We start from the raw sequence: 17,746 nt of genomic DNA on the forward strand, positions 1-17,746 counted from the left end.
ATCAAGAAGCTAATTAATCAGCATGATCATTACACAGGTGCACCTTGTGCTGGGGACAATAAAAGGCCACTCTAAAATGTGCAGTTTTGTGACACAACACAATTCCACAGATGTCTCAAGTTTTGAGGGAGCGCGCAGTTGGCATGCTGACTGCAGGAATGTCCACCAGAGCTGTTGCCCAATAATTTGATGTTAATTTTTCTATTATAAGCCGCCTCCAACATTAATTTAGAGAATTTGGCAGTACGTCCAACCGGCCTCACAACCGCAGACCACGACGGCGTTGTGTGGACGAATTGTTGGCAACTTGAATGCAGAGATACCGTGACGAGATCCTGAGTCTCATTATCGTGCCATTCATCTGCAGCAATCACCTCATGTTTCAGCATGACAACGCACGGCCCCATGTCGCAAGGATCTGTACACAATTCTGCTGAAAATGTCAACCTCCTTCCATGGCCTGCATATTCACCAGATATGTCACCCATTCAGCATGTTTGGGATGTTTTGGATCGACGTGTACAACAGCGTATTCCAGTTCCCACCAACATCCAGCAAATTCGCAGAGCCATTGAAGGGGTAGGACAACATTCCAAGGGCCACAATCGACAGTCTGATCAACTCTATGCGAAGGAGATGTGTCGCGCTTTATGAGGAAAATGGTGGTCACACCAGATACGGCTTGGTTTTCTGATCCACGCCCCCCTACCTTTTTTTAAGGTATCTGTGACCAACAGATGCATATCTGTATTCCCAGTCATGTGAAATCATAGCTAAGGGTCAAATGAATTTATTTCAATTGACTTATTTCCTTATTGTAAACTCAGTCAAATCTTTGAAATTGTTGCAAGTGGCATTTATATTTTTATTCACTATGAAAGAGAACTGCATACCCAACAGGTAAAGAACAATGATCACACAAATAAAGTAACAAATTAATCAGTCATGTACATGGTGTAACTTGCATAGCAATTCTCAAAATCACTTCTCATATTCCTTAGGAACAAACACAAATAAGTTAATTTTAAGAACTTCACGTTTAAAACAATATAATTGTACAATTTGTACAAACCACACATACACATACACAGAAATCATAGTTTTCATATTGACACAAAATAATAGAATGACGTCTCAATCACAAGACCCATTCAGATGCATTTCTTTAAGAAACAAACTTGTATAAGATGCTTATACAGTATATCATGTATCTACAGAACATCCCACAAGATGTCACTGATTCCACTGTTAGCCAGTGAAACACAGTGTTACTGAGTAACACATCTCTTACATCCAATGAGCCGCTGCATTGTTGAGAGATGGCAAATTAAGGCAGCTACAGAAACCACTCTTCAGACATTGGTCAATTTCATTACACGAGTCCAGCGCCATTGAAGTGCAGGCTATTTACTGTCTCTATCCAATTTTCTGTCCTTCTGGTATCTCTTTCCAAAAGCATCAGTCACACCTTCACCATTGAGACCCGAACTCAACTTCTTGAGAGTCTCTGACCTAACAGTTCACCAGTACCAGGCTAGGTGAAAGGTAACAGTTATCTCTGATATCTTTACCTCTGAAGGAAATACACATTTCCTTCAGAGGTTAGGCTCAGGGTTAGCCATACTCTGTGGCAGGGGGACCTCTCACTAGATTATAGTATCCAGCCATTGCCCCCAAGTTGATGTACAGGGATCCCTTTCTCCTCAGGTGGGCAGACTCCTCAGGCTCAGAGTACAATGAGGATTCTGTGAAGAGAAAGAGAATAGTTGTTGTATTAATAGGTGCCCTCATATGCAAATTTGTGAGTGTGTACTCTGTCATTTGAATATCAGAGAAACATGCACTTTAAAACATATCAGATGTACAGTTTATTAGCATATGCCTAAAAGTCCTGTGAGGAACAGTATATAAAACAGTTTATTTTAGGGAACAACAATGATAGAGAACAGTAAAATATAGAAGTCCCTACCCTGTGTGGTGTCAGGCTGCTGGCTATGCTGCCTCAGTAGAGGGTGGGAGGCCTCCACCAGGGCTGAGTCCAGGCTCCAGCAGCGTGGCTGTTCCTCTCTGGGAGGGTTGATGGCCTCGTCCCTCAGGAGCTTGGCTGCAGAGCTGCGCTTGGCAGGGTTCCTCTCCAGGGCGGTCTCTAGGAAGGACCGCATGACACCACTGCAGTCCTCCGCTATGTCCTCCAGGGGAGGGGCCTGCTTGTGGATCTGAGGGGAGAGAGGAGGATATGGTCAGAGGTCTGAAGTAATACCTCCAGGTAAGGTGAGTTTAGATGGATGGGCGTTTGCACTTTTGGGACTATTCCATTGCACCAGGCAAGTTCAATCAAGCACAGCTAAAGTATTTGAAGAAAAAACAACTGATCGAATCTACTCCTCGATGCTTTCTTCCAATCTTGTTAAATACAGTTTCTGTTAGGGTGAAACTAAAAGTTATCCTGCATTGAATCTGCACCTCTATGCTATCTGACGGCTCCATCTATTGAGTGTAATATCTTGTAAAATAAGTTTGGTGTACAAGAAAGGGCATCCCTATGACAATGGAGAATGAGGAAGTAAGTCCTTCCTTAAAGCAGAGATGAATAACGCTTCAAAAAGAGAAACATGACATGTTCAAATCAGGAACATTATCATGGAAAAACACTGTTAAAAGTACAAACGGAACTACTGTACTGAGACCGAGGGAGTAAACTACTAACGTGTCATAGACAGAGGCTGCCTCCCAAATGGCAACTCATTTCCAACATAGTGCACTACTTTGACCAGGGCCCATAAGGCTTTGGTCAAAGGTAGTGCACTATAATAGGGAATAGGGTGCCATTTAGGATGAAGACAAAGTCACGTTAAGGGACCTGCCTCTCGTGACATTTGAGAAAAAAAATAATGTTGCAAGAATCTAGGTCTATGCCTTGGAAATCTGTACAGGGTCATGGAAAAATGTGACTTTTGGGTGGGTGCAGCAAAACAGGTGTTAATGACATTCTACTAGGTATAGTCCACTTTGCCTCTGACCTACCTCTATCATAAACAGTTTGTTTGATCTTCAGTGAATGTTAAGTCAAACTGCATTTGTCTGTTTCAAGGAATAACTGGCCACAAACAGGCGAGGGGTTTACCCTCCTTCGGCCCTGTCAGTGAAGCAAGAGGAAGGCCTGTAAAGTTCACCATTCACTCGTCTACACTTCATCCATCCACTTTTCGTTAATACTTGGTGGAGTTGTCACTGATTATGTCCCATGCAAAAACAGCTTCAGCTACACAGCTCCATATGTGTTCTGTCAATTTCTATGCATCTATTGGAAGTGTACAGAAGTCATTTGTGAACTGTCAGGATATGCTTACTATGTAGAGGTAGGATGGGTAGGGAGGGAGGGAGATAGGTAGGGTGGTACTTACTATGTAGAGGTAGGATGGGTAGGGAGGGAGGGAGATAGGTAGGGTGGTACTTACTATGTAGGGAGGGAGGGAGATAGGTAGGGTGGTACATACTATGTAGAGGTAGGATGGGTAGGGCGGGAGGGAGGTAGGTAGGGTGGTACGTACTATGTAGAGGTAGGATGGGTAGGGAGGGAGGGAGGTAGGTAGGGTGGTACGTACTATGTAGAGGTAGGATGGGTAGGGAGGGAGGGAGGTACTTACTATGTAGAGGTAGGATGGGTAGGCGGTGCGTGGGTATCTCCTGACCCAGGGTGGGCTGCCAGTCTGCATATGGATGATGGTGGTGCCCAGGCTGTAGATATCTGTCTTGGTGTTGTGTCCTCGACAAAGAACCACCTCCGGGCTCATATACATCTGGGGAAGAAAACACAAGACAACTGTTACTCACAGGGTCAACGGCATAATCCCAATTGTAGAAGAAGAAAATAAGTGTTTGGAAAGTACACTATTTTTCTTTATCAAATGTAATTTTTTGTTATGTCGTCATGAAGCCAGTGATAATAATAACAATCACAACATGAAAAAAGAAGAGTTTTCTCTGATAATGCACAGTGTCTTTATGACTATGTAATAATACAGGAACCCTAAGAGCAGCTGGGCTTATTTATTTATCTTTATTTAACCAGGTAGGCAAGTTGAGAACAAGTTCTCATTTACAATTGCGACCTGGCCAAGATAAAGCAAAGCAGTTCGACAGATACAACGACACAGAGTTACACATGGAGTAAAACAAACATACAGTCAATAATACAGTATAAACAAGTCTATATACAATGTGAGCAAATGAGGTGAGAAGGGAGGTAAAGGCAAAAAAGGCCATGGTGGCAAAGTAAATACAATATAGCAAGTAAAACACTGGAATGGTAGTTTTGCAATGGAAGAATGTGCAAAGTAGAAATACAAATAATGGGGTGCAAAGGAGCAAAATAAATAAATAAATAAAAATTAAATACAGTTGGGAAAGAGGTAGTTGTTTGGGCTAAATTATAGGTGGGCTATGTACAGGTGCAGTAATCTGTGAGCTGCTCTGACAGTTGGTGCTTAAAGCTAGTGAGGGAGATAAGTGTTTCCAGTTTCAGAGAGTTTTGTAGTTCGTTCCAGTCATTGGCAGCAGAGAACTGGAAGGAGAGGCGGCCAAAGAAAGAATTGGTTTTGGGGGTGACTAGAGAGATATACCTGCTGGAGCGTGTGCTACAGGTGGGAGATGCTATGGTGACAAGCGAGCTGAGATAAGGGGGGACTTTACCTAGCAGGGTCTTGTAGATGACATGGAGCCAGTGGGTTTGGCGATGAGTATGAAGCGAGGGCCAAGCCAACGAGAGCGTACAGGTCGCAATGGTGGGTAGTATATGGGGCTTTGGTGATAAAACGGATTGCACTGTGATAGACTGCATCCAATTTGTTGAGTAGGGTATTGGAGGCTATTTTGTAAATGACATCGCCAAAGTCGAGGATTGGTAGGATGGTCAGTTTTACAAGGGTATGTTTGGCAGCATGAGTGAAGGATGCTTTGTTGCGAAATAGGAAGCCAATTCTAGATTTAACTTTGGATTGGAGATTTATTTATTTTTTATTTATTTATTTTACCTTTATTTAACCAGGTAGGCAAGTTGAGAACAAGTTCTCATTTACAATTGTGACCTGACCTGAGATGTTTGATATGGGTCTGGAAGGAGAGTTTACAGTCTAACCAGACACCTAAGTATTTGTAGTTGTCCACGTATTCTAAGTCAGAGCCGTCCAGAGTAGTGATGTTGGACAGGCGGGTAGGTGCAGGTAGCGATCATGTTATGTTAGGCTCTGTACTGTATAGCTAATACGGTACTTGTGGTATGGTCTGTCAATTGGAATTTCCAGCAGCCTCAGCAGCTCCACTCCTTTGGCTAGCTGTCTGTTTGGTAGCCCTTTCCCTCCCTGTTATTAATGCTGTGCTGGGTGTCTAGCTCTCTGCTCTGGGACTTTCCCACTCTGTCACCAAGGGTATAGGTTACCACAGAGGGTAGTGGAGTGAATTGGGAAAATATAGATGAGGCAATCACTATGATCTTTCTTAAGACCCTCCCTCTCCTGATCCTCCTGTTCCTAACTACATTTGAATCTGAAAGTGCTACTGTTCAAAGGCATTCAACCTTAAACACTGTACATTTTGTAGCCCATGCAGCCTTTTGTGGCCTATGTAAAACTCTGTAGCCTATACATTACACACAAAAACCAATAGTCCACCGTACAAGATCTCTGTCACGTCCTGACCTTAGTTCCTTTTTTTGTCTCTATTTTTAAGGTTGGTCAGGGCGTGAGTTGGGGTGGGCATTCTATGTTTGTATTTCTGTGTGTTTGGCCTGGTATCCCCAATCAGAGGCAGCTGTCAATCGTTGTCTCTGATTGAGAACCATACTTAGGCAGCCTGTTTTTCCACTATGATTTGTGGGTAGTTATTTTCTGTGTCTGTATTTCACCATACAGAGCTGTTTCGGTTTTCATTTATTTTCACTTGTTTTCTGTGTTCAGTTATATTTCATTAAAATATTATGGACACTTACCACGCTGGGCATTGGTCCGATCTCTCATACTCCTCGTCAGAGGAAGAAGAAAACCGTTACAATCTCTTCATGTTTGATGTGATTTCATTGCAGCTTTTTTTGACTGAGACACTGTGAGAGGAGCACTGACATGTCTTCTGAATAAATCATTATCAGACTGTGCTGAGGCATTGCGTGATCTCAATCCCAAAACTAGAAACAGCATTTTTTCTTCTTCTAGTTAAACACACTTATTTAACTTCTCATGGATTAACTGGAGTAGGGTGGTTCTTCCAATTCATTGCTCTTGTTGTTTGTCATGTCATAGGTCATCATGGTTCGGGTGTCACGCCCTGGTCTTAGTTTTTGTGTTTTTCTTTATTTGGTCAGGCCAGGGTGTGACATGGGTTTATTTTGTGTTTTGTTTTTGTATGGGGGTTTTTCGTAGGTTTAGGGATTGTGGCTTAGTGGGGTTTTCTAGCATAGTCTATGGTTGCATGAGGTAGTTCTCAATCAGAGGCAGGTGATTCTCGTTGTCTCTGATTGGGAACCATATTTAGGCAGTGTGAGTGTTTCGTGGGTGATTGTTCCTGTCTCTGTGTTAGTTTGCACCAGAATAGGCTCAGTTACTTTGGATTTTCTTTTTTCATTGTATTGGAAGAGAAGAGAACGAGCGCCATTCTCCTTGCGGAGATGGTGCTAAATACATCAACACGGTCGGTCCCTGGGATTGGGCTGGCCAACACGATTCGGTTTGCTTGGAAGGAAAAGGAGTTGGAGCCTTTAGGACGGGAAACTTTTGGAAGGATAATATTGATGGGGATTCTAAAGCTGACGGTGAAGGACGTGTTTTGTTTCCAAGGCAACTCGTTGGAGGGAGCATACGACGTGGCACTATATACAGAGGAGAAACACGATGATATCCTGAGAAGGGCAAGAGCAGTGGGAGGTGAGAGGCCGATGAGCCACTATGAAATAACAAGCCTGGCGAAGAACAACTTTAGGGTTGTAACTGTCAACATTTACAACCCATACGTTAAGGACGAAGAGGTGAGGGCCTTTCTGGGGAGATACATGGATAACGTCTCCTCAGCAAGGCACCTCAAAGACTCCCTTGGGTTTTGGAATGGGAGGAGAGGCTTCCAGGCCCTCCTCAGGGAGGACCCAAAAGGGACATGGTGGCTACCTCCATCCTCCTGCTATGTTCTCCCTAGGGGCTGACAGGGGGACGTTGTTTTATGCACGTCAGCCCCCATTTTGCAGGCGCTGTATGGCCTACGGCCACATATTCGCCTTGTGCAGCACAAGACAATGCAGATTTTGTGGATCTGAGGAACGAGGCGAGGGATTGTGACAAGCCTAAGGCGTGCCACGGGTGTGGCTCGTCAGCACACCTGTGGCGGGGGTGCCCGGCTCGTCAGAGGTCATATGCGTCTGCGGCTGGGGGGGGAAGGAAGCACGCCTCATGACCAGAGTACAGGTCCAGAGGGGAAGGCCGCAAGGAAGGAGGAGGAGCAAGAAGCGGCGGATGGAAGAGAGAAGGAAACGGAAGGCATGGGAGTAGGAGAACCAGGAAAAGCGGCGGAAGAAGGCAACCGAGTGGAGGAGCATGAGAGAGAAGAAAGCGAGGGAGGAGTGTTGGAGAAGGAGACGGTGGAAGAGCAAGTGGACTGGGGGGAAAGTGCCCTGGTGGAAGAGCGGGGGGGAGGGTGGTATCTCTCCACTGCCGCCATCACCAAAGAAGAGAATGAAGAGGAGGGTGGGATTGGCCGACAGTGAGAGGGAGGGGATGGCCAAGAGAGTGATGGGGGTGGGAGAAACCTCTGGGTTGCTGCTGGTTTCCCCAGGCCCTCAACTTCTGTTGGGTGGGGACACACCTAACAAGACTCAGGACTGGGTACAGGAGGAGGTGGGGAGTTTTTTGTTTGGGGACTCAGCCTCCCCGATTTTTTTCCAAACCAGCTGCAGCACCGGGGAGGGGGAGGAGTGTGGGGGTAGACCCAGGGTGCAGGGCACCCCGGAGTCAAACACTATTCCTGCATCCTGGGTTGGTGAGATGGAGGAAGAGGGGGGGGATGTCGGGAGTACGGATGGTGTTCTCACCGGTAGATATGGAGCAGGGGAGCATCGGGTGAGTCTCCTGTTTTTTTTTTGTCTGTCTGGGTTTAGAATTTGAGTGTATTACATGTTTTTATTTTATTATTTCATGGGGTCTAATTTTACTTTTGTTACTTTAAATGTAAGGGGTTTAAGGGATTTTGTTAAGAGGAGGGCGGTTTTTAGTTATTTGGAGGGTGTGGGGTTTGATTTTTGTTTTTTACAGGAGGTTCACCTGAGGGATGGAGGGGATGTTAGTAGGTTTAAGAGGGAGTGGGACAAGGGGGAGTCGGTTTGGGGTATTGGGGGGGTGCACTCATTGGGGGTAGGGTTTTGTGTGGGCACAGGGAGGTAAAAGTGGAGGATTCTTTTGTGGTAATGCAGGGGAGGGTTATAGGGGTGGATGTCACGATAAGGGATTGTAAATTTAGATTAGTGGTGGTGTATGGGCCACAGGTGGTGGCAGACAGGAGGGAGATGGTGGACTGTCTGACGCCCCTGTGTGTCACAAATAGGAAATTAGTGATAGGGGGGATTTTAATACAGATTTAGGAATAGGGGGATAGCAGTCACCGGGCTAATGGCTTGCCATGGTCTGGTTGATGGTGGTCTGCACACTACTCCGAAAATGGCCGGTCCTACATGGCGCAACTCCAGGGGGGTTGAGCGGAGGCTCGACTATATTTTTGTACCCAGGTCTTTGGGTAAGTTGTCTGGGCGGCTGTTGCCTGTTTTCTTTTCGGATCACGACGGGGTGCTCCTGCAGGTGGGGTCGCCAGTCTGCCTCTTTGGTAGGGGGTACTGGAAGTTAGATCGGGATGTGCTGGAGGAGCAGGCTTTTGTTGACGGGTTTTATGGTTTCTTTTGGAGGCTTGAAGGCCTCCGGTCCATGTGCGAGGGGGTGTTAGAGTGGTGGGAATTAGTTAAGGTGAGGATTAGGGCTTTTATAATAGGGTATTGCAAGAGGAAAAAAAGGGAGGAGAGGAGGGAGGTGGATCGTATCCAAAGGTTAATTGAACTCGAGTACGAGGCAGGCAACCTCGGCGGGTCGTTTGACTGGGAGAGATCCGCAACCCTAAAGGCGCAGCTCAGGGAGTTGCAGGAGCGGAAGGCCTTGTGCTTTCCTGGAGCGTGCGCATAGTGGCTTTCTAGAACACAATGAGACTTGTTCTGCTATGTTCTTTAAGTCGGTTAGGGCCAGACAGAGTAGGAAGGTAATGCATGGCGTTAGGGAAGAAAATGGTAGTATAGTTAGAAAACCATGGGAGGATCATTTCCAAGGTTTATTTAAGGAAAGGGAAATAGATGTAGAGCAGGGAAATGTGTTTTTAGAACACTTGTCCAGGCGGTTGCCGGAGGACATTAGAGAAGTGATGGAGGCCCAGATCTCACTAGAAGAGGTTGAGAGCGCTCTTAGGAGGATGGGAAAAGGGAAGGTGCCTAGGATGGATGGGCTGCCGGCTGAGTTTTATCTCAGGTTTTGGGGTATACTTGGACCAGTGGTCCTCGAAGTCTTGAAGGCCATCCTTGAGACGGGGGTCCCGGGGGGGATCAATGGCTGTTGGTGTGCTGTCACTTTTATATAAGAAGGGGGAAGTAACAGACCTTGGCATGCTGTGTGTAGATTACAAGCTACTTGCAAAGGTTTTAGCAGACCGGTTGCGCACAGCCCTTCCCTACGTCGTCCATGAGGATCAGACGCGCGGGGTAGAGGGCCGCTCTATTAGATGGAACCTACAGTTAATCAGGGACTCCATCGCTTGGGTTGAAGATAGAGGACTGCCTTTGATGGTAGCAGCGCTAGATCAGGCGAAAGCCTTTGATCGCGTGAATAGATCATTTTTATTCAGAGTGTTAGGTCGATTAGGATTTGGGGAGAAGTTCATAGGATGGATTCGTACATTATATGTCGGAGCGGGGTGCCGAGTTAGTGTAAATAGTCACTTGGGTGACGTTTTTGAACTCTCGTCTGGGGTCAGGCAGGGGTGCCCACTCTCGGCTCTCCTCTTCGTTCTGTACATGGAGCCTCTGGGGGCTGCCATTAGGGCAGACACAGGGGTGGAAGGCTTGTTGATCCCTGGAAGTGGTGGGCTGCGTGTTAAGATGACGCAGTACGCCGACGACACTTCCTTGCTGCTGTGCAAGGACTCGTGCCTGACAAGGTCCCTTGCCATCTTTGGGGATTTCACCCAAGTGTCGGGAGCGGTTCTGAACCATGCAAAGTTTTTCGGAAGATGGCGCGGTAGAACGGATGTGCCCGGGGGGTTATCTCTCTGTGAGGGGGCCCTGGGGATTCTCGGGGTCAATTTTGAGACCTCCGGCTCAGCGACGCTAAACTGGAACATGCGTATCGCAGTGGTACAGAGGAAGCTAGCAATGTTTGAAGGCTAGGTATTTGTCTTTTATGGGCAAAGTCCTGGTCCTAAAGGTGGATGTGTTGCCGTCTCTTTTGTATTTGGCGTACATCTACCCATTGCCGGCTTGTCTGAGGAGGCCTCTAGTAAGGCTTGTGTTTCAGTTCATGTGGAGTGGCAGGTGCGAGTGGGTCGCCAGGGCACGCATGCTCTGTCCCATCGGGGAGGGAGGTAGGGGGGTACCACATTTCCCCCTCAAGCTGGATGCAATTTTTGTTTCTTTCTTGTTAACGGAGCTTGCTCATCCAGTGATACACCCGTCCGGTTACCTCCTGCGGGTGTTCTTCTCGTATCAGGGAGAAGCGTAATGGTGTGGTCTAACACGGGTCCTCGGGCGGAACAGCTGCCGTGACACTTTGGTCATGCGGCCAAGTGGCTGCGTGCACACCCTGAGGTTGAAGTTGCCCGAGTAGGTTTAGATCACAGGCACCTGTACGAGGAGGTCTTAAAGGCAGGGAGTCCGGCGCCTGTAGTGGGCATCTCGGAAGTGGTCTGGGAGGGAGTGCAGGCGCGGGGTCTGGACAACAGGCTCAAGGACCTGAATTGGTTGAGCCTCCATAAGTGCTTGCCGGTACGTTCCATCATGTACCGGTATAATTTGGTGCAATCCCCCACCTGTCCAAGATCCTCTTGTGGCAGGGAGGAGACTGTGCGCCATGTCTTTTGGGACTGTGCCTTTGCCGGAGTAGTATGGGCTAGGGCACGGGTGTTGTTAGGTTTGGTAAGGGGGGATTTTGTATTGACGTGGGCCAGGTTAGAGAGAGGTGTAGGGAGAGCAAGAGGGACGGATAGGGACAGGTTTCTGCTCTGGCTTCTCATGAGTCTCTTTAAACGGGGGCTGTGGGAAGCCAGGCAGAACATGGTGAAGACAGGGAGAGATTGGGGGGTGGAAGGGATAGTGAGGAGGGTGGAAGGAGATTTGAGGGGGAGGATGAAGAGGGAGGAGAGGAAGTGGGGGCAGCATGCTGCTAGGGAGAGGTGGAAGGGGGGTTTAGGGCTGGGTGTCATTTAGATTTGTAAGGGGATCGATTAGGTACGGGGAGATAGGGAAAGGTAGTTTGTAGGGTGACGGGGAGGGAAGATGCTCCCCTGAGGTTCTGTTTGGGGTTTTTGTTTAGTTTAATTAGTTAAATTAAAATACCATTATTTGAGTATGTATGAAAATTATGAGTTGTAAAGTATGAATGGTATTGAAGATAATAAATTATTTTTTATAAAAATAAAAAAAAATAGGCTGTATAGGTTTTCATGTCCCGTTTCTTGTTTTTGTATTATCGTGTTTCATCTTCATTAAAGATGTATCGTATTAACCACGCTGCATTTTGGTCCGACTCTCTTTCACCCGAAGAAAACCGTAACAGAATCACCCACCACTACAGGACCAAGCGGCGTGGTGACAGGCAGCGGCAGCAGGAGCAACAAAGTTTGGAATATACGACTTGGGAGGAAATAGACAGGTGGGCGGTCGACCCAGAGAGAGTGCCGGAGCCCGCCTGGGATTCGCTGGAGCAGTGCGAAGAGGGTTATAGGAGAATGGAGTTGAAGAGACAAGCACGACGGCGCGGAAGGAAGCCTGAGAGTCAGCCCCAAAAATGTCTTGAGGGGGGGGGGGGGGGGGGCTCAGGGAGAGTGTGGCAGAGTCAGGGTTCAGACCTGAGCCAACTCCCCCTGTTTACCGTATGTTATCGGAGCTATCGGCGAAGCTGAGGGCTGAGTCTGAGAGGGTTGAGGAATTATTGGACAGAATGGAGGAGAGTGAACGGATGGGAGATGAGGAGACACTCGAGGAGGTGTTAATAGAATTGGGGGAGAGTGAAGAGAGAGAGCAGTTGATTTGGCGTAGTATGCAAGTTATTCGCCAGACGGAGCGTGTCGGGGATTTGATGGCACCTGGGTCAGCGCTCCATACTCGTCCTGAGGTGTATGTTAGTCGGCTGGTGAAGATTGTGCCAGCCTCACGCACTAGGCCTCCTGTGCACCTCCCTAGCCTTGCACGTCCTGTGCCAGCCCTGCTCTCAGGCTCTCCAGTACACCTTCACGGTCCGGTCCATCCTGTGCTACCTTCACACACCAGTCCTCCGGTGGCAGCTTCCCGCACCAGGCTTCCTGTGCGTGTCCTCGGCCCAGTACCACCAGTGCCAGCACCACGCACCGGGCCTTCAGTGCGCCTCGCCTGTTCAGCGCTGCCAGAGCCTTTCTCCTCTCCTGCGCTGTCGGAGTCTCCCGCCTGTTTAGCGCTGTCGGAGTCTCCCGCCTGTCTAGCGCTTTCAGAGCCTTCCTCCTCTCCAGCGCTGCCGGAGTCTCCCGCCTGTCTAGCGCTATCAGAGCCTTCCTCCTCTCCAGCGCTGCCGGAGTCTCCCGCCTGTTTAGCGCTGCCAGAGCCTTCCTCCTCTTCAGCGCTGCCGGAGTCTCCTGCCTGTTCAGCGCAGCCAGGTGCTGCCAGTCTGCATGGAGCAGCCAGAGCTGCCACTCTGCACGGAGCAGCCGGAGCTGCCACTCTGCACGGAGCAGCCGGAGCTGCCACTCTGCACGGAGCAGCCGGAGATGCCAGTCTGCACGGAGCAGCCGGAGATGCCAGTCTGCATGGAGCAGCCAGAGCCGCCAGTCAGCCAGGATCTGCCAGTCAGCCATGATCTTCCAGATCTGCCAGTCAGTCAGCCAGGATCTTCCAGATCCGCCAGTCAGCCAGGATCCGCCAGTCAGCCATGATCTTCCAGAACCGCCAGTCAGCCAGGATCTGCCAGAACCACCAGCTAGCCAGGATCTGCCAGAGCCAACTACCTACCTGCCTGAGCTTCCTCTCAGTACTGGGCTTCCTCTCAATACTGGGCTTCCTCTCAATACTGGGCTTCCTCTCAATACTGGGCTTCCTCTCAATACTGGGCTTCCTCTCAATACTGAGCTACCCCTCAGTGCCGAGCTTCCCCTCGTTAAAGATGTATCGTATTAACCACGCTGCATTTTGGTCCGACTCTCTTTCACCCGAAGAAAACCGTAACATCGGGTCAATTCCATTTCAATTCCGAAACCTGAAATTCCAATTTGAAAAATGTTGATTGACTGAATTGAAAACGAATTGTCCCCAAACCTCTAGGTCATGGCATAGACCCGAGGGTGTATTTTGTTGTCATGTCATAGGCCTGAGGGTGTTGAAGAGAAAAAAAACAGCAGAATCACTCACCTCTGTGCCTCGTAGATCCCTAGGGGTGTATACTTTCTCTGTCATCTGTACCGTCAGGCCAAAATCTACCAGAACCGCTTTGTCTGACATCAGGACGATGTTGCTGGCTGAAGAGCAAGGGGGAGGGAGGGAGAGTGAGATTCACCATAAAAGCTGCTTAGTTCAGCCATGTCATACATAGCTAAAGAACCTTGTTGCAAGATACAGTATAGTCTCAGAACCCAGAACCAAATATAGTGTGGACTAACTAGCTACAGTGCTATGTTTATTAGTCAATCTACTTTCAAAGGTCAATACTTATTCTATAATATTCTATGTGATGAGAACTGTACATACATTCAAAGGAAATGAGAAGTACATTATAGAGGGAGCTCCGTGGTTTCTTAAGGTGTCAGCGGCTGAGTTTCCTATGAAGCCGTTTCTTTAAGCTGCAGTCTACTCTAAAGCCCTTTTCTGGATACATTTGTAAAGTAGATGATGTAAACATGTAAAGTGGCTGATGACAGTCACAGGCCCCAAACACACTAGCGTGCGTGCATGTGTAGACATACCTGGATTCCATTTCTGCTGTATTTGGGGCTAGAATTTGAGAAACCCTAGGTTTTTAACCCTGGTAAAAGTAGAGGCTGTATGCCTATTACTCTTCTTCTCCCTCTTACGTGTACTCTTACGCTAGTCTCTGTCTACTAATGTGTGTTTTTCAACATTTGTTTTGGGCTCTTACTCACGTTTGATGTCGTGGTGGATGACATTGTGAGAGTGTAGGTACTCCAAGCCCCGGAGGACTTGCTTGGTGACCCAGATTATCTCAAACTCCCTCATGGGGCCACAGCTGTCCAGTTTCTCCAGAACCGACCCTCCCTCGCCGGCTTCCATGAATAGGTGGATGTTTTGGTCCCAGAGGAGAGCACCATAGAGCTCTGCAATGTTCTCATGATGGAACCGTGCCTGGATCTCCACATCGGCTGGTTTGAAGTGTTCCATGGGGATCTAGGAGCATGGATATAACCATTAAGGCACCAAGTCTTTAGTATGTGAACTTTCCAATGACTATTGAATAACCAGACCAGGAAGCCACTCTCATCATGTGTAACTATTTGTGGGCTGACATAAGATCAATGCTATCCTCACCCCAGGTGAATACCAGCAGGCCTAATCATTAAGCTCAAAATGAAAACATAGATATCAAATGAGAACTTTAGCGGGGAAAACATGTGGTAATGGTGATATTCTATAATGCCGTTTGATTCTTTCCCACTGCATTTGTTATTGTCTAAAACCAGAGCTGTTACCGTGGGGGGTTTCTGTTGAGTTTCCTGTGGGGTAGGCAGCCAAATACTTTCAGTTTCCATCCATATGCAATGATGTCTTTTTTTGTGTCACAGTGAAAACCATGATCTTCTTGCATAGTGTTGTTGCAAGTTTCAAAGTGTCTGTGTGCAAAGGCTGACTTGACATGCGACATGATGCTTTGACATGGGTTTTTGTCCTAACGAACTGGTTGCTTCGAGAAATGTATTCTGCAAAAACCTGCCAGACATTCCAGCACGGGGCTCATTGACTCACCAGTTTGCATGCCATTCTCTTCCTGGTTATGGCATCCTGGGCCAAGTGGACTTTCCCAAAAGAGCCCTTTGGAACATGGCCGCCGGAGCCAGGAGTCTTATAGGTCCACTTCCATGGAAACAGAAACACATCTGAATCGATGCGATAGTGACCCTTCGTCAGCCCCATGTGTTTCTGCACAGAAGTAGTGAAATACAGTGTGAGAGGTGCTTCTGACCCAGTAAAGAAGTTAACCCTGTACAAATAAGTATACTCTTCTTAACTCTACCCATGAAGACAAACACAGACAGAGACACACACATGCAGTGTCATTTCTAACACTAGGAGTCCCTTTGTGAGCAGAATCCATCAACATAGTCTGCTCAAAAGACTAACCAATGTCCTGAAGTCTCACCTTGTTCAGTAACACACCCATCTCCTCCGGCAGGTGCTGCAATACTTCTGGCTGCATGTTAGAGATCTGGTTGACGAAAGAGAGCAAGTCCGACACCGTCCCGTACCTTACCCTGCCACCACTGTTCCCCTGCTGTGTCCCCTGGGACCCTCCTGTCACTTCGCCCCACGAATCATCCACTGTCTCCTCGTTCTCGTCCATCTCCTCCTGAGAGAGACCCTCCGCAAACGACGCCCTGGCCTCTTTTTCCTCTTCCTTGGTGTGGTAGAGATGTTCCACCACGTCGATGATGTCCTCTATGTTCATGTGAGCCAGCAGGAGTTCTATTCCAGCATTGTCATATTTGTAATCCATCTTGTTTGATTCACTGCTCCAAAATGGTTTCTGGGGGGGGGGGGGGGGGGGAATCTAATCTATAGATGAACCCGTTTTCCTTGCAGATAAAGGTAATTTCACAATTAGCTGTGAAGCCTCTGGTGAAATTGCACCCTCATGTTAGGGACTTCAGAAGCCTTAATAAAGTGATAAACATAACAGGCTAAATTTCCACTTCTCCTAAATCACATGATGTGTTCTCATTGTAACCAAGTGAAGAAGAAGTGCAACTAAATTAATTGACACGTTTTGGAAAACTAAGGTTGCAAGCAAATAAGGCGAATCAGGATTAGTTTATAAAAGCATAATATCAAATGATTACCTGAGTCTTTGTAATAACTTAGGGTCAGGTCTGACTGTGCTCACTCCATTCTTGCGTCTGTTTGCAGTGAACTCTATTGCTCATTGAAGCCTACGGACCCTCACCAGTGAGGAAGTTGTCAACAGAGGAAGTCCATATCAGTCTCCGTGTGCAGGTGTAGTGCTGTATTAATGAAAAACTATGCGAATGCTGTGTGTTAGTCATATGGTTCCTTTGTAGTTCCGTTTTTCTTTTTCATTTTCCTTAATTTCCCCGTAATATTTGTTTTCCATAGGCGAACGTATTCAGGTGAAGGAAGCTCAGAGAAAGACTTGCCGTTCATCAGATTCAATAGAATAGTTCGGTATATTCCAATAGTGTGAAACTGCAGCCAGCAATTCGGGGCGTTCCTGCTGCATGGGCAGTCTTTCATCATACTCCAGCTGGTTAAACTAGCACCCAGTGTCCTTCGCTCCCGACTACTAAAAAGCTTCCTTTGCCGTCGTTAACAGAACTGGGGGAAACCAGTGCCCAACAAGCGGGACGAAAGGACACTGTCTAACGTACTGGTGTATGGCTAGCTATCCACCGTTTGCGCCCCGGCGAGGTTAATCCGTTGCTGGCATCCAACATGATTGTGCATTAATTCCCACATACAGGAACGCAATTGAACCCTTCTACGATTTTTCAACCCTTGCGCTCTATGTGCGTCAATAACAATACTGTGTTTCGCAATGTCTCGTGTTGTTGAAGTTCAATAACAGTTATATGAGAAATTACTCAAGTGATAGAAGTGTAATGAAACTAAACGCAGGTGATTGCATTACAGAGAGCAAACAAAGTCATTTCAATACAAACAATTAAATTGATCGGTTTGGTATTGCACATGAGTAAAAACCCAATATTAATATTACAGCTGACTGAGCCTTCTTTGTTCTGTTTGAACCGTCTCTGAACAGGGGGAACACGCATATGCGCTTAAATACCACTCTCAGGGCATCAATGGCGTCCTCCTTTGGCGTGTAGGTTATGTATGAGAGGAAGCGGTAGCCTCTCAACGCTTCCAATAACTAGATTCATGCTTTCAAAGAAAGATCGGTACTAGTACTACTGCTAGGAAGACCAATGTACTCAAAAAGAAACATGAAATCGGTAGGTTTTTCATCCAACGATAGGGACGCATTCCTGTAAGTAACATGAACATTGTAGGTAACGTTAGCTAGCTAGCAGTTGCCCCAAGACTACTGCAGTTCAAGCTCCCTGCCACTTGTTAATTTATGTAGTTTAGCTGATCATGCTCAACATTAAAGGCATAGGGGCCACAAAGTTGTGGCAAGTAGCTCGCGAAAACACCATACTAGCATGGCATCTGTGTAGTTAGCGAGATGGATTAGGCCTACATTTCCTTTAGAACCAAAGGAGGGAGACAAATATTTTTACACATTACAAGAAG

At 47.2% G+C, this 17,746-nt stretch overlaps 1 protein-coding gene across 2 annotated transcripts; it reads right to left on the reverse strand.

The window, feature by feature from the left end:
• Positions 1–844: 844 nt before the first annotated feature.
• LOC109899545 (mitogen-activated protein kinase kinase kinase 8) lies at positions 845–17,540 on the reverse strand. 2 transcript variants are annotated; one of them, XM_020494877.2, is made up of 8 exons: positions 16,315–17,540; positions 15,618–15,984; positions 15,224–15,397; positions 14,386–14,647; positions 13,658–13,764; positions 3,648–3,800; positions 1,970–2,216; positions 845–1,745 (listed from the first exon to the last, which is right to left on the reverse strand). In XM_020494877.2, the coding sequence occupies exons 2-8, from the start codon at positions 15,969–15,971 to the stop codon at positions 1,615–1,617; spliced, it is 1,428 nt and encodes a 475-aa protein (XP_020350466.1). In that variant the 5' UTR covers positions 15,972–15,984; positions 16,315–17,540; the 3' UTR covers positions 845–1,614. The 2 variants fall into 2 exon arrangements, with proteins under 2 accessions (XP_020350466.1, XP_020350465.1); XM_020494876.2 differs by having other exon boundaries at positions 15,618–16,001.
• Between the last annotated feature and the right edge of the window lie 206 nt (positions 17,541–17,746).

The sequence above is a fragment of the Oncorhynchus kisutch genome, linkage group LG11, assembly GCF_002021735.2.
Source record: "Oncorhynchus kisutch isolate 150728-3 linkage group LG11, Okis_V2, whole genome shotgun sequence".
NCBI lineage: Eukaryota > Metazoa > Chordata > Actinopteri > Salmoniformes > Salmonidae > Oncorhynchus > Oncorhynchus kisutch.